Source organism: Tachypleus tridentatus, chromosome 1 (genome assembly GCF_004210375.1).
Source record: "Tachypleus tridentatus isolate NWPU-2018 chromosome 1, ASM421037v1, whole genome shotgun sequence".
Lineage (NCBI taxonomy): Eukaryota > Metazoa > Arthropoda > Merostomata > Xiphosura > Limulidae > Tachypleus > Tachypleus tridentatus.
In genome coordinates, this window is record NC_134825.1 from 48,248,803 (window position 1) to 48,262,195 (window position 13,393).

Sequence of the window (13,393 nt, forward strand, 5' to 3'; positions counted from 1 at the left end):
TTTTGTAAAATATTTTATTTTAACACTGTATATCTAGTTTGGTTATTCTTTCATTACTACACACAGGTTAAGTTTTTCACAGTGCACTTTTCACTCACTTTTACTTTAAGAAATAACAACAGTACCATTAAAGCTGTTAGGATACAAAAAGTACAACCATTTGGAAATGGTAAAAAGAAAAGAAAAGTGGTTTCATATATATTTTATAAAATCGAATTTAGAATCTTGGAGACATCAGTGTTGATCGCAGACATTAGAATACATCAGGAATCCATACTTCCTGCATGAAAAACCACGGGAAATGATATTAGCTCTTACTGAAAATATGACAATTCAAAATTAGTGTTTATTGCAGAACACAAAACACAGTATACATCAATAAATCAACATACAGATTTGAACCAACGAATTGTAGACTATTTTTACATTGTGCAACGTGATAAAGTATTAATCAATTAAATCCATTAAAACCTTTTCGGCCCGGCATAGCCTAGCGCGTATGGCGTGCGACTCATAATCCGAGGGTCGCGGGTTCGCGCCCGCGTCGCGCTAAACATGCTCGCCCTCCCAGCCGTGGGGGTGTATAATGTGACGGTCAATCCCACTATTCGTTGGTAAAGAGTAGCCCAAGAGTTGGCGGTGGGTGGTGATGACTAGCTGCCTTCCCTCTAGTCTTACACTGCTAAATTAGGGACGGCTAGCACAGATAGCCCTCGAGTAGCTTTGTGCGAAATTTCCAAACAAAATAAAACCTTTTCTAGAAACCAAATAAGATTTTGAATGAAAAACCATCGTTTGTTCGTTTTTTTTAAAGCATAGAAGTTACGAGTAGGCCAAACATGTTAAACGTTGACTCGTGTATTTGCTATGTAACTAAAGTGATTGTATTAAACAACCATAAAGTCTAACTTTCTCATTCTCAAAGGAGGTGGATTTTTTTCACAATAGTATCAAATCACTGTGTTAAATCAGTGCTCATCAAATGTAATTTACGAGGTAAATCTTATAACGTATTAGCGGAACCATATAAAAACAATGCGATTAGTTCAAGAAGTAATTCGCCTAATATAAATTAGAAATAAAATAACTGGCATAATAGAAAATATAACGTGTCTAATTTCAAAAACCAATGGAAACCATTGTAGTACTTCTTACTTGATGTTTTAACTGAAGTATGTTTAATGTTGTATAATGCCTAAGCTGGCAAAGTGTGATTCCTTGATTAGTAATAGGTGTGCTATTAAATAAAATTAACCTAATAATAATCGTAGTCATGTATATTTTACTGATTCGTTAAAAGATTTCTTGTATGTAAAAATAATGTATAACAGCATATCAACCACGATTTTTCTGTTGTATATTGTTCTTGACAGGGCCTGTCGTACAGTACCAGAACTTATCAGGCTCGTGAGTGGGCCACAACAGATACATGATCTTGTTTGAAATAGTAAGTAAATACACAATAAAACGAGGTTAGGATTCACTATTACGGAACGACAAGTTTAGTCACTTTCCCTTGTCCTCTTTGATCCAGTCCTTAGCGGCTCTAGGAAAAAGTAGATTAAGTGAATGTTTGGTATCTCGAGCAGTTCCAGGTGACCTCCGATTTTTTCATAAAATACTGACTTTTGTCAGTTTTTATATTGAACTCGTTTGAAAATAAAAAAGAGAGAGATATTTCAGTGATATTAACGCAAACACGTCACTCAGTAACAGAAAGACATTCAAAAACTGTAATAGCAAAACATTCCTCAGTTAGACACAAGTGTGATGAGAATGCGCTGATTAGTTGCTAAGCCTAGTGCGCATATTGACACAATGTGTACAGTTTGAGAAAGATATAGGTGTAGTGGCGTTAATGTAAGAGTGTAAAAGGATCTTATAAACAAATGTGTTAATATATGTTATGTTAGTTTATTTTTGTTTGTAAAAAATATTGTAATTAATGTTTTTATGAAGTTATTGAGAGGTTTTAAAAAAATTTACTTAACGCCCACACGGGCCAGCACCATCCCTGAATCCAGCTTTAGTCCAAATAAAAGAAATCCGAAGATAAAAATGTAAAAGTGCGGAAACTCGTTTCAACATAAGCTTTTCATCTTTTAATAGTAGATCATAACTTCGTAATAAAACGCTACCTGTGTAAGTTATTTATGAGATAACAGGTTTTACTGGATATGACGCTGCCTTATCCAAGCGTGATCCATTTGCTGGAAATGGTGTAATATTAGATCGCCTTTTGCGAAACAACATGTTAAACCCGTTTTACCAACATAAAATCAAAATAGAATAATGCAAGTAAGTAGTATAAATAAAACTGATTCGTTTGCTATTAAAACAATATAAATGTATTACAAATAATAATGATTCTATGAAGACTAATAAAACAATGTTAATAAAACGTAGATTTAAAATAAGCATTGTCATCTAGAATTGAATCTAACCCAAACCACACCTAACATCACAAACAGTAAAAGTCTATAGGGTATAATAAGAACTTTCAATAGTTTAACTGATTTGATGTATTTCAAGTGTTTTTCTTTCGTAAATAATCAAGGTAGTAGAATCCTTAAATACCACAAGTTAACTATTTATTTTTAATTGGTAATGATACTGTAATAGTAATTCTGATAAATATGGAATTTTTGCTTTCAAAATTTTCATAAAGACCAAAATTGATTTCACTGTTGTTTGTAGATAGTTCATTGCTTGCAAATGTAAATATGATAAAACAAACTTAAAATGTGCAAAACAAAACAACACAAACTGTCCAGCAGACTAGATGGGGTATTTCCAAAAGTACAACATACACGCGGTCATTTAACATGGATAGAAACACATCAGTTTCCTTTTTTTTTTTTTTTCATTTCCGTGATGGACTCTATACGCTTTTCATAGTGTATGTTAATTATCTACTGTCAGCGAATACGCCATGTCAGTGTAAAGGTTTAAATGTGAAGTTTTTGTACGTTATAAAACTATTAATTATTATGCGAATAATTTGCAAATTATCCTATATTAAGTGCAGTTTTTTACTCGTTAAATAAATATCCTGAAAGAGTATAAATAACAGTGACGTTATACATTGAACAACAAATTGGTTTGAGAGGGCTAGTCCTGTTTCGGAATGAAACTAAATTAGTTTCATTAGTCAGTTCTCATTGTTTCTGTCTTCTTTCTTTAGGTCGCTCTGGAACCTTGTACAGTGCTTCATTCAGGTTATAAAATCTAACAGATTTCGTACAGTCCACCTTGTACCACCATTGACAAGAGAACTTTTCCTGATTAAAGATCGTTCCATTCGGACACAGAAAGCTATCCTGAACCCCGCCGGCTTGGCATAGATGCATTACCTATAAAAAAATAATATATTTTCAGTATTTGATTTTACTGTTAGAAATACAGTTTACAATTATATTTTTTTTGAATGAACACATGTCACAAAATGCTTTCACATGAATGTTGAGGTAAGATACAACACACTTTTGTGGTCCATCAATCTTCATTACCGAACTCTGTTAGAACCACTTGTGAAAGTGGCAGAAAAATACAACAAACACCCCAACGCCACCGGTACGGTGTATACAGTGTAATAATAATATATTATCACGGTGTGAATTAAAAACTACGCTGCAATATATTTAAATTATACTTAGAATACATTACAACATAAACTAATTGTTTATTATAACAACACAATGAAACACAGAATTATCACAAAATATGTTTCAGTAAAAAGTATAAGTCGTGGAAAAGTCATACAACCTACAACTTTGCTAGATTGTTACAGGTGTATAAAAACATTCACTCGATGCTCAGAAAGTTTGTTACAAATACTCAGTGTTAACACATGGGTAAATAATTACGATCAACATTAAGGGATAAGCGTCATTGAATATGTTTTTCGTGTCCTTGTCTGTTAAATTAGATCTCGTCTACGGAAGACACATTAAACATTTTCTAAGCCTTACATTCACGCAACTTTATTCTCAAGATAATATAAAATAGTGTTTCAAGTTTAGCATGCAGCGCCACCTGTGATTGTGCTTTCTCATAAATGTATTCCATATATATATATATATTTTCATACACCTCTACCAACCGTAGATGGAATAATCTCTCCACCGCCTATACTTTCTGCCCTAGCTTATTATTTGCCAGTCCTGAATATTAATACTTGTTCCAAAACACCTGAACTAATGTAAGTTAAATACACTAGGGAAGCGTGTAAGTAATCCAAACGTTTTACCTGACAGGATGTTTCTAAATCTGCATAAAATCCATTAAGTGGCTGCTGGCGACAAGAGAACGATGTCTGTGGGACAGAGCTCAGTGTGGGATAATCCACTCCTGCTTGTCCAGGAATTCCATCTCCATCCAGATCCTGAGGTAATGAATCCGTAGATAAGTCTACGTAGTGGTGACTCACTTCGGATGAATACTGTGAATTAGTTTTCCGAGATCCTACTGGAAGTGGTAATGTGAGACGACTAGTGTCTTCTGGTTCTTTAACTGTGTTAAATGTTTCCTGTTTCATTCTACGCTGCCTCTGACGCGTTCTTCTTCTTATTTGTGGCTGTCTTTTTCTTTTGGCTGGTTGTGGACTAAACGGTGAGCTTCTTCCCTTCGCAGCGTCTTGAAACTGGTTCTGAAAGAGTGGTGTATAATCAGTTTGCTCATTTCCTGGAGGCGAGTTTTGAGGAGTATAATGATTTTGTTGAGTGTCTGGCTCTTTTTGAGAAACTTCAGGATACCTAGGTCGCTGACCACCTCGTACCTTTGGCCTCATCTGCATAACTTTATCTTGTTGTTTTTCTTTCTCCAAAACCTTACCATCGAACTCGGTATACAACTCTTCTAAAGATTTATCTTCTTTGCCATTTATTATAAAGGGTGGAAGGCCAAAGAATTGGAACTGATCAGAGGATGTAGCACTTGTCGGGTAGTTATCATCTGAACTGAGTTGTGGCAAATCTTGAGATGCTTCAAGTATGGATGACTGAAGGCGACCTTTGGAAATAAAGTTTGGAGTGTTTTCGTACTCATTGTTGTGCGTGTGTTGCTGTATTTGGGAATCAGTCTGTGTCTGTTGATTTATGATATATTGTTGAGGATATATGTTAGGCTGTTGCTGGTATTGATAAGGCTCGTTCTGTTTATACTGGTTACTAGTATATTGTTGAGGATATATGTTACGCTGTTGCTGGTATTGATAAGGCTCGTTCTGTTTATACTGGTTACTAGTATATTGTTGAGGATATATGTTACGCTGTTGCTGGTATTGATAAGGCTCGTTCTGTTCATACTGGTTGCTAGTATATTGTTGAGGATTGTAGTTAGGCTGTTGCGAGTGTTCATCAAACTGCTTCTCTTCATACTTCCCGCTAGTATATTGTTGAGGACTGGTGTTAGGTTGTGGCTGTAGTTGAGCATATTGAGTCGTCCTATACTGGTTGCTGGTATATTGTTGTGGGTAGGCTTTGCCCTGTTGATGAATAAGGCGGAGCCGTCTGTTAGTAAACTGGGGTTGTCCATCGAAATGAGATAGCGTGAGGGGAACAAAATTTTGTAGACGTTTAGCTTCCTTCTTGTGGTACTCATCGACACGTTTCTCTAAGGAAGCATAAAGGTCCTCCAAGGAAGAACCCCCTCCAGCTGTTATAGGTGATAGAAGGCCTGTCAGTTCTGATGAAGTTTGAATCAAAGTTCCTCCAGAAGACCTTAAAGGAAGGTTCTGAGGTGGTTGATGAGACTGACTAATGTGAGGCCCGGTTAGCGAAGATGTCTTAGCGTTTGGTGTTGATCCTCGAGTTGGAATGTGTTGATGTACTTCCGAGGGTGGTTTGTATACATAAGAACTGAGGTCAAACAAATTACTAGAAGGATTATATTCTATGTCACGTTGCTTATCGTTAACATATACATAGCCTTGACCAGCGACACTGACCACTAGCCCTGAAAGAATTAACAATGTTATAAAGAAAACACATGACATCCTGCATTCTTAATTTTAAGAAATGATAATAAATTTGTTTAAGAACATATGTGTAAAAATCACAAAATCGATTAAACAATGTATACCTTAAATTATTGTTCCTTTATTGTGCAGATCTGTACCAATAGGCCCCTTTTTATTAGGTTTTAGGACTTTAAAAAACAACAACTGCCAGTTGAATAAAAAGGTAACGAAGTTGTGGCTTCTATAGTGAGGCCGAAACATCTTTACCTTTTAATTCAACTAGTAGATCTAATTTGCTTAAAGTTCTTAACCTACTCTGTATGTTCTGCTCAAAGTTACATTGAAACAAGAAATTATTTTATTATACATTGGAGTTTGAGTCCGTTTTGCTTCACCATAGAGTGACCTAAATTAATTAAGGTGTGTTTATAATGTTATAACATTTCATCGAATTCGTTATTCCATATAACACGGAGGATCAGTTGTTGATTGTATATATATAGGTGTGTGTTTTTAAAGATTTTTTTCCTATTTTACCAGAGGTGAAATTGAAAAGTTCATCTGTAAATAAAAGAAATCTAATACTATTCCGTGATTGGCCGTACGGCCCGGCATGGCCAGATGGTTAAGGCACTCGATCTGAGGATCCCTGGTTTGAATCCCCGTTAATATATGATTGGCCGTACTATTTGCTGTGTATTGCAGTCTCACTACTTCATCATTATAAGAGGCCTAATGGTATTTATTAGTTTTTCAGACTCTAGCTGTGCTGACAAGCCAGTCAGATTTGATATCACCAGTAACACTGTCTATATGTATGAGTTTTAGTTTTAAAATGTTGTGATGAGATAATACTAGCTTTACGTGTTTGAAATCCTTTTTAAAAACATTTATATGTTCGTTATGAACAATAGTTCTTTTCATACTAAACAAAAATAAATGCTGTTATAGTTAATTTAACTTTTTTATGAATTTGTAGTGTGATTAATGGTATTTTCAACCTAGATGGTATCTGATGCACGCATGGGTTGTATGGTTAAGTCAGAACCTCTAGGTTTCAGATATAACTGTCCCTAATTCTGAACCTCTACCCAGGAGAAATGAAGCCAACCAACAGCACCCGCAATTATTATGAATTTTTCCGGCTTTGAACAGTACAAAAGGAATGACTGTTGTTAAAGGATAATGGGATTAAGCAGTTGGAATTGCACAATAAGGCCAACGACATTGTAGTGTAAACCTTATACCTTTCAATCCACAGCCTAGAATGCTATCCATAAACTATGCTTAACCCACTGATAATCAAAGTAATGTTCTACGACATAATCTTTGGAATTTATGACTTACGACCCTGGGTTCTTTTAAATAACGATTAAATACTACTATTCGAATAAAATAATCCTTTTGTAGCTTTGCTCGAGATTCTGCAAGACACAAAACAATAACAAATACTGATCATGTTTAGATAATTTGTGGTTCACGTGTATGATTATTCCTTTGGCTGTTTGTTTGCTAAATATTGAGCAAAGCTACTCGTCCATAATAGAGAAGTGATGGACTATTTAACTACACTAATTGGTTAATAGGATTAACCGTCACATTATAACGTTCTCAGTGTTGAAAGAATTAGCATGAATGATAATGGGATTCGATCCGACGGGCCAAAGATTGCAATTCCAGCTTCCTAACCATCAGACCATGTTAGGCCTATGTATTTTGACCTTTGATATAAGTTTTGTTTTTGGTATTGCTACTTAGCCTACATATTGAAAAGATACCCATAAAATACTGTTAATGACACTTGTGATCTTTGGAATTTATGATTTTACTTCAGACACTTATGACTTACATTTGCAGCTACTTCTTTGAAACTTTAAAAAATTGTTACTCAAGATTACAGTCAGATCTTTGAAATTTGTGGCTTACAACCAGGTTTTAAAAACTCGTAATTCAAGTTTATGATTTTTTTAAATTTTGGTGTATAACCGTGTTTTTATAACTTTCAATTCACGCTTATATCCAGGTTCCTTTAATTTGTTTTTGAAAATCATGACGTATAACCTAAGATAGTTAGTTGACTTGTAGCTTTCGTTCATGATTTAATTACCTTTACCCCAGTACTATACTTTAAAAAACTGACTATTTCCGACTTTCAGCCAGGTATGGCCAAGTAGTTAGGGTACTCGACTCGTAATTTGAGGGTCGATAGCTTGAATCAACATTTCACCAAACATGCTCGCCCTTTTAGCCGTGGGAGCGTTATAATGTCACAATCAACTCCACTATCCGTTGATTAACAAGTAGCCTAAAAGTTGGCGGTGGGTAGTGATTATTAGCTACCTTCCCTCTGGTCTTACACTGCTAAATTAGGAACGGCTAGCGCAGATAGCTCTCTTGTAGCTTAGCGCAAAATTCCAAAACAAACAAAATTTCTGACTTCCAAGTGACAGTATTTTGGACAGTTAAAACAAAAACTATGATTTGAAACTTCATAAATAATATCAACATCTTGGAATCTTATTATCTTTCTATAAAATGTTTGACTTATGCAATCGAGTTTTTTTTACAGTGTTAGAGGCTTTCATCATATCACCATCTACCATCGTTTCGGCAATAAATAGTTTTTTATGTTTTAATATCAAAGAATAATAACTAAAGCCTTACTTCAGAAACAATATCACAATTTTGTTAAACTTAATAGTTTGCAAGTTTTGTGTGAAATTACCATTCACGATTATTATATTTTCTATTCTAAGTAAAATGTATATTTCAAGAATAGAAATACATTTTCGACTTACCAATAAGAAAAACAACTGTCTTCATTGTAGATAGGGTTTTTAATCTACAAAGAAGGAATAGTGTTTAATACAATTGCTTATACATCACTCTATCATAAATTAAACTCTCCGAACAAGTTAAAATTTATCATGATTTCTGTTTCTTATCCTTAAAGAACAAATGACAATGAACATTTGCCATACATAGAATTACATTTCAAAGTTAGAATAACTTACTTCCCTGGATTGTTTATGTACTATTATCAGCATAAATTAAAAATATCCTGGTAACATAGTTTTAACTAATTATGTGGCACATAGAAGCTTAATTCTTATTCTGCAAAATGCTGAAATAACGAACTCACTCTTATTTTGTTCTCAGTACCAAAAAAAAAAACTGCCACAATATTCTTTCAGTAAACATAAACCTTTGGTAATATAATCTTTGATTATACCATTAAATCACCTTTCATGTATAGATCTTCTCTTTCCCTGAGACCTATAATAAACACGTTAAAAAACTCTTCGTTTCGCAAGTTTATATCACATGAGCTGCAGCATATATAAATCAGGAACTTGTTTTCCTACCTGGTAAATCTTTCTCTTCTTCAGAGACTTCTCACAAAAATTGACCACGCCCTAACACGAATCTATTTTATATAGACTTCTAAAGCGATTCAGAACTCAACTTTTTACATCTTTCAAGGTTATCGGTTTCACTTCACTTACCTGTTCTTGTTTTCGCTTGATCAAGAAAAATACTCAAGGTTTCCCCACGTAATGTCCGGGACAAAGCAGTACATGATACCTGTGATCTTGTTTGTTTATTATCGGATATTACTGCAGAGTTATTCAAGATCTATCTGCGCTAGCCATCTCTAATTTTCAACTGATAGACTATAGGGAAAGCAGCGAATATAAGACACACACCGTCAGTTCTTGGATTATTATTGTACGAACAATTAGTGGGATTTAATACTCACCATTATGACACTTCCACTATTTCAAAATTCAAAACACGATTCATGTATTTAGTTGCTCATTCTTGCGGTAATATGACGCAAATGTTGGGATGACCATAGTCCGTTACGTTAACAACTGGGCCACTTGTGATCTTGACTTTGCATAAGAGTATATTGAAGGACGAATAATTAGATTAAATCTGAGTTACTAATTTTGTACCTGGATGTGCCACGGAACAGGTGTTAAATTGTTTTTGTTAACAGAATATCTTGGAGATACAAAGTACTTAACTTCACCATATCTACTTAATATATTAAATGTTTCTCCAGACGGTTACACGGGTAGTTTTTGTTTGTTTTCTGGTTTGTTTCACCTTTTTGCAGGATAAACCATATTTCCATAAAGTTTATAATCATAAAACCAATCCTTACGACCTTTAGAACACCATAAGAAATAGTCAGATGTTATATAAAGCCACTTTTATGTTATTTACAGAAGATAAAATTAAACAACAAAAAAGTTTGAAAGCAAGTTTGGAAAGTAGGTCAGAATTAGGGTGGGGTTTGAGTATTATTACTTAACATCTTTCTTCATTGGGCAATGCTACCGGAAGCTGGTTCTTTGTTCATAAACAACTTATGAGTGCTTAGCATGTGAAATTACCAACTATTTGCCTTTTTTTTTTTATCCATATCTATTCAGCATTCTGTCTCTTACAAAACAATTACATTTTGCTTGTTTCTTTATAGACGTTTTTTTTCCTGATTGAAACAATATAATTAATAGTGTATCAATAATAATTACAAATAGAAATATTACTAACTTCCTGTCAAATAATTTTAGCGTTCCCAGATAGGTTGATGATGTGAATATAATTAATTCGTATTATAAGACACTCGTAGTATTAACCAACTGTAACATTAACATCCGTTGGATTATATAATTCACCAAATTTATGAGTGAAAATAAAGAAGAATATTTTATCAAGTGTCAATTGCACTACATCTGCTATATCCAAAGCCGATTAGGCTTTACGTCAGGCCCGGCATGGCCAAGCGTGTTAAGGCGTATGACTCGTAATCTGAGGGTCGCGGTTTCGCATCCCCGTCGCGCCAAACATGCTCGCCCTTTCAGCCGTGGGGGTGTTATAATGTTACGATCAATCCCACTATTCGTTAGTAAAAGAGTAGCCCAAGAGTTGGCGGTGGGTAGTGATGACTAGCTGCCTTCCCTCTAGTCTTACACTGCTAAATTAGGGACGGCTAGCACAGATAACCCTCGAGTAGTTTTGTGCGAAATTCAAAACAAATAAACAAGCAATAACATAGTAGGTCAGGCCGGCTGGGATACGACTGACATAATAGTAGACGCTATTTATATTATCAGTTTTCATAAACAACCACTTTTGCAGGATGAACTAGATTCCGGCCCTGCATGACCAGGGGGGGGTTAAGGTGTGCGACTCGTAATCTGAGGATCGTGGATTCGCATCCCCGTCGCACCAAACATGCTTGCCTTTTCAGCCGTGGTGGCATTATAATGTGACAGTCAATCCCACTATTCGTTGGTAAAAGAGTAGCCCAAGAGTTGGCGGTGGGTGGTGATGACTAATTGACTTCTCTCTAGTCTTACACTGCTAAATTAGGGACGGTTAGCGCACATAGCCCTTGAGTAGCTTTTCGCGAAATTCAAAAAACAAAAACAAACAAACAAAACAACAATGAACTAAATTAAGTATGTAAACTATAATTATTATCAAATAACGTATAGCTAACTGAAATTAAATAATTTTTCCGTAATCAAGCTTGACCAGCCACGAAGCAGAAAAGTACACTCGAGGTAGTCAAACGTCGATAAAATTCCATTTTGAGCCAATCAAAATTAAGATCATTCGTGAAATGAATTTGTGGTGTATTCATAGAATTATTACTGGTAAAAAATGAGTTAGATTAACAACTTCAAAAATACAGTAAAGTCAGTACGTTTTTGTAACACTACGTTCCAACAACAACTTTTATGTCGTGTCACTTAGCAGCAAAAATATTGTCTTATATACTCGTTAGCCTATATACTAAGAATATAAAATGAAATGTAAGAATAGCAAAAGTGGAAACATATTTTTTATTTCTTAATTTAAAGTATTTTATTAAAGCTATCTACTATCGTTTCAGTTAATCCAACTAAGTGATCTGTTGTTTGTCTAAATTTTATGAATCCGTTTTGTTGCTCGGGTAATTTGATGTTATCTCCAAAAATGTGGAAAGTCTATTGCTTATTATACGTTTAAGAATTTGCCTACACAGTTGGTCAGACTGGTTAGTCGATAACTCTTTGGTTTTACTGGCTGGATTTCCTTCTTTATGGAACACTAATATATTTGTTTGCTTCCAAGAAACTGGGATGTAGCAGGAGTAAAATAATAAATTAAAGATTGCTAATAGATGGTCAACTAATTTCGGAGTGCCTTTTTTTATGAGAATTGCTTGTATGCTATCATTTCCTGGTGATTTGTTTTGTGAGTTTTTTACTGCTTGTTTAAGTTCTGTTATTGTGATTTTTTTGTTAGCAGTATATTATTATATTCGTTTGTGTTATTAGTGTTGATATTGATTGGGAAATATTGTTTGTATAGTTCTGTGTTATTTGTTACATGATTGTTTACTGTATTGTAAAAGTAGTTGTTCATGTTTGGTTCGTTATGTGTTTTGTAAGTGTTCTGTAGTTGTTGTCTGAAGGCTTCAGCTTTTTCTTTGTTGGTATGCGCTAAGATGTTGTTATGTTCTAGTGTTGGGCATTTTCTTGTTATTTCTTCGTTGGTGAGTATTTTTAGATGTGACCAAAATATTTCTTGAATCTGTGTTTTCATTTAGTTGGGAGCAGAAGTTTTCCCATTTATCTTGTTTTAGCAATTTTATTTCTGCTCTGATTTGATTTCTAATACTATTAGCCTGTGTTTTTATTTCTTTATCTCTTCTTGCCATAAACTTTCTTCTTCATTGTCTTTATTGTTTAATTAGTGTTATCAGTTGTTTGTTTGGTTTTCATGTATTATTTATAGTTTTCTGTTGTTGCTTTGGTATAGTGTCATTTGCTGCTTTTAGGAGACACTTTGTGATTATTTGGCTGTAGCTGTCAGTTTCTGATTGGTTGTTGTCTTTATGCTTAATATTGTCTGGTAATATGTAATATAATTCTTTTTTTATATTCTTGCCAATTTGCTTATTTGTAATCGAATTTATCTTGTTTAAAGGTTGTATTTTTATGGGGAGCGAGATCGAAGACAACCATACAGGTAGATGATCACTGTTAACATCTTTTCCTACATTAAATTTCACTAACTTTTGACTCATGTCAAAAGAGGTGAGGCAAATGTCCAAGATGCACGTGTTGTTCACGAATGTACCAATTCTTAATTTCAATCTCACGCGCTCTCTATGCTATGGTGATGTAAAGTAGTTGTCAAGACCAGGGAGCGCGTACAAGTATTAAAAGAAGAAACGTTGTATGTGGCCACTTTTTGTCAACTTTTTTAAACCTAGATTTTCTTATTCCAAAACATTTCCTATTTGCCAAGTATTTGTTGATCAACTGCTTAATATGTTTATCACGGGTGATTTGTTAATCAAAATGCATATATGTGTTTGAATGAGTGAAATATCAGCCAGCTGACACCTTGCAATGTGCATAGCTGTTT

The 13,393-nt window shown here is 34.4% G+C and overlaps 1 protein-coding gene across 1 annotated transcript; it reads right to left on the reverse strand.

Annotated features, from left to right (window-relative positions):
• LOC143247813 (uncharacterized) lies at positions 1-9,484 on the reverse strand. Its single transcript, XM_076496323.1, has 5 exons — positions 9,466-9,484; positions 8,758-8,801; positions 4,250-5,955; positions 753-3,353; positions 1-471 (listed from the first exon to the last, which is right to left on the reverse strand). The coding sequence occupies exons 2-4, from the start codon at positions 8,780-8,782 to the stop codon at positions 3,159-3,161; spliced, it is 1,926 nt and encodes a 641-aa protein (XP_076352438.1). The 5' UTR covers positions 8,783-8,801; positions 9,466-9,484; the 3' UTR covers positions 1-471; positions 753-3,158.
• Between the last annotated feature and the right edge of the window lie 3,909 nt (positions 9,485-13,393).

Bases quoted from the DNA above. Each gene is read 5' to 3' on its own strand.
- LOC143247813 (XM_076496323.1), bottom strand. From the start codon at position 8,782: ATGAAGACAGTTGTTTTTCTTATTG. The intron at 5,956-8,757 runs GTAAGTCGAAAA...TAATTCTTTCAG, and splicing joins GACAGTTGTTTTTCTTATTG to GGCTAGTGGTCAGTGTCGCT. The intron at 3,354-4,249 runs GTAAAACGTTTG...ATTTTTTTATAG, and splicing joins ATTTAGAAACATCCTGTCAG to GTAATGCATCTATGCCAAGC.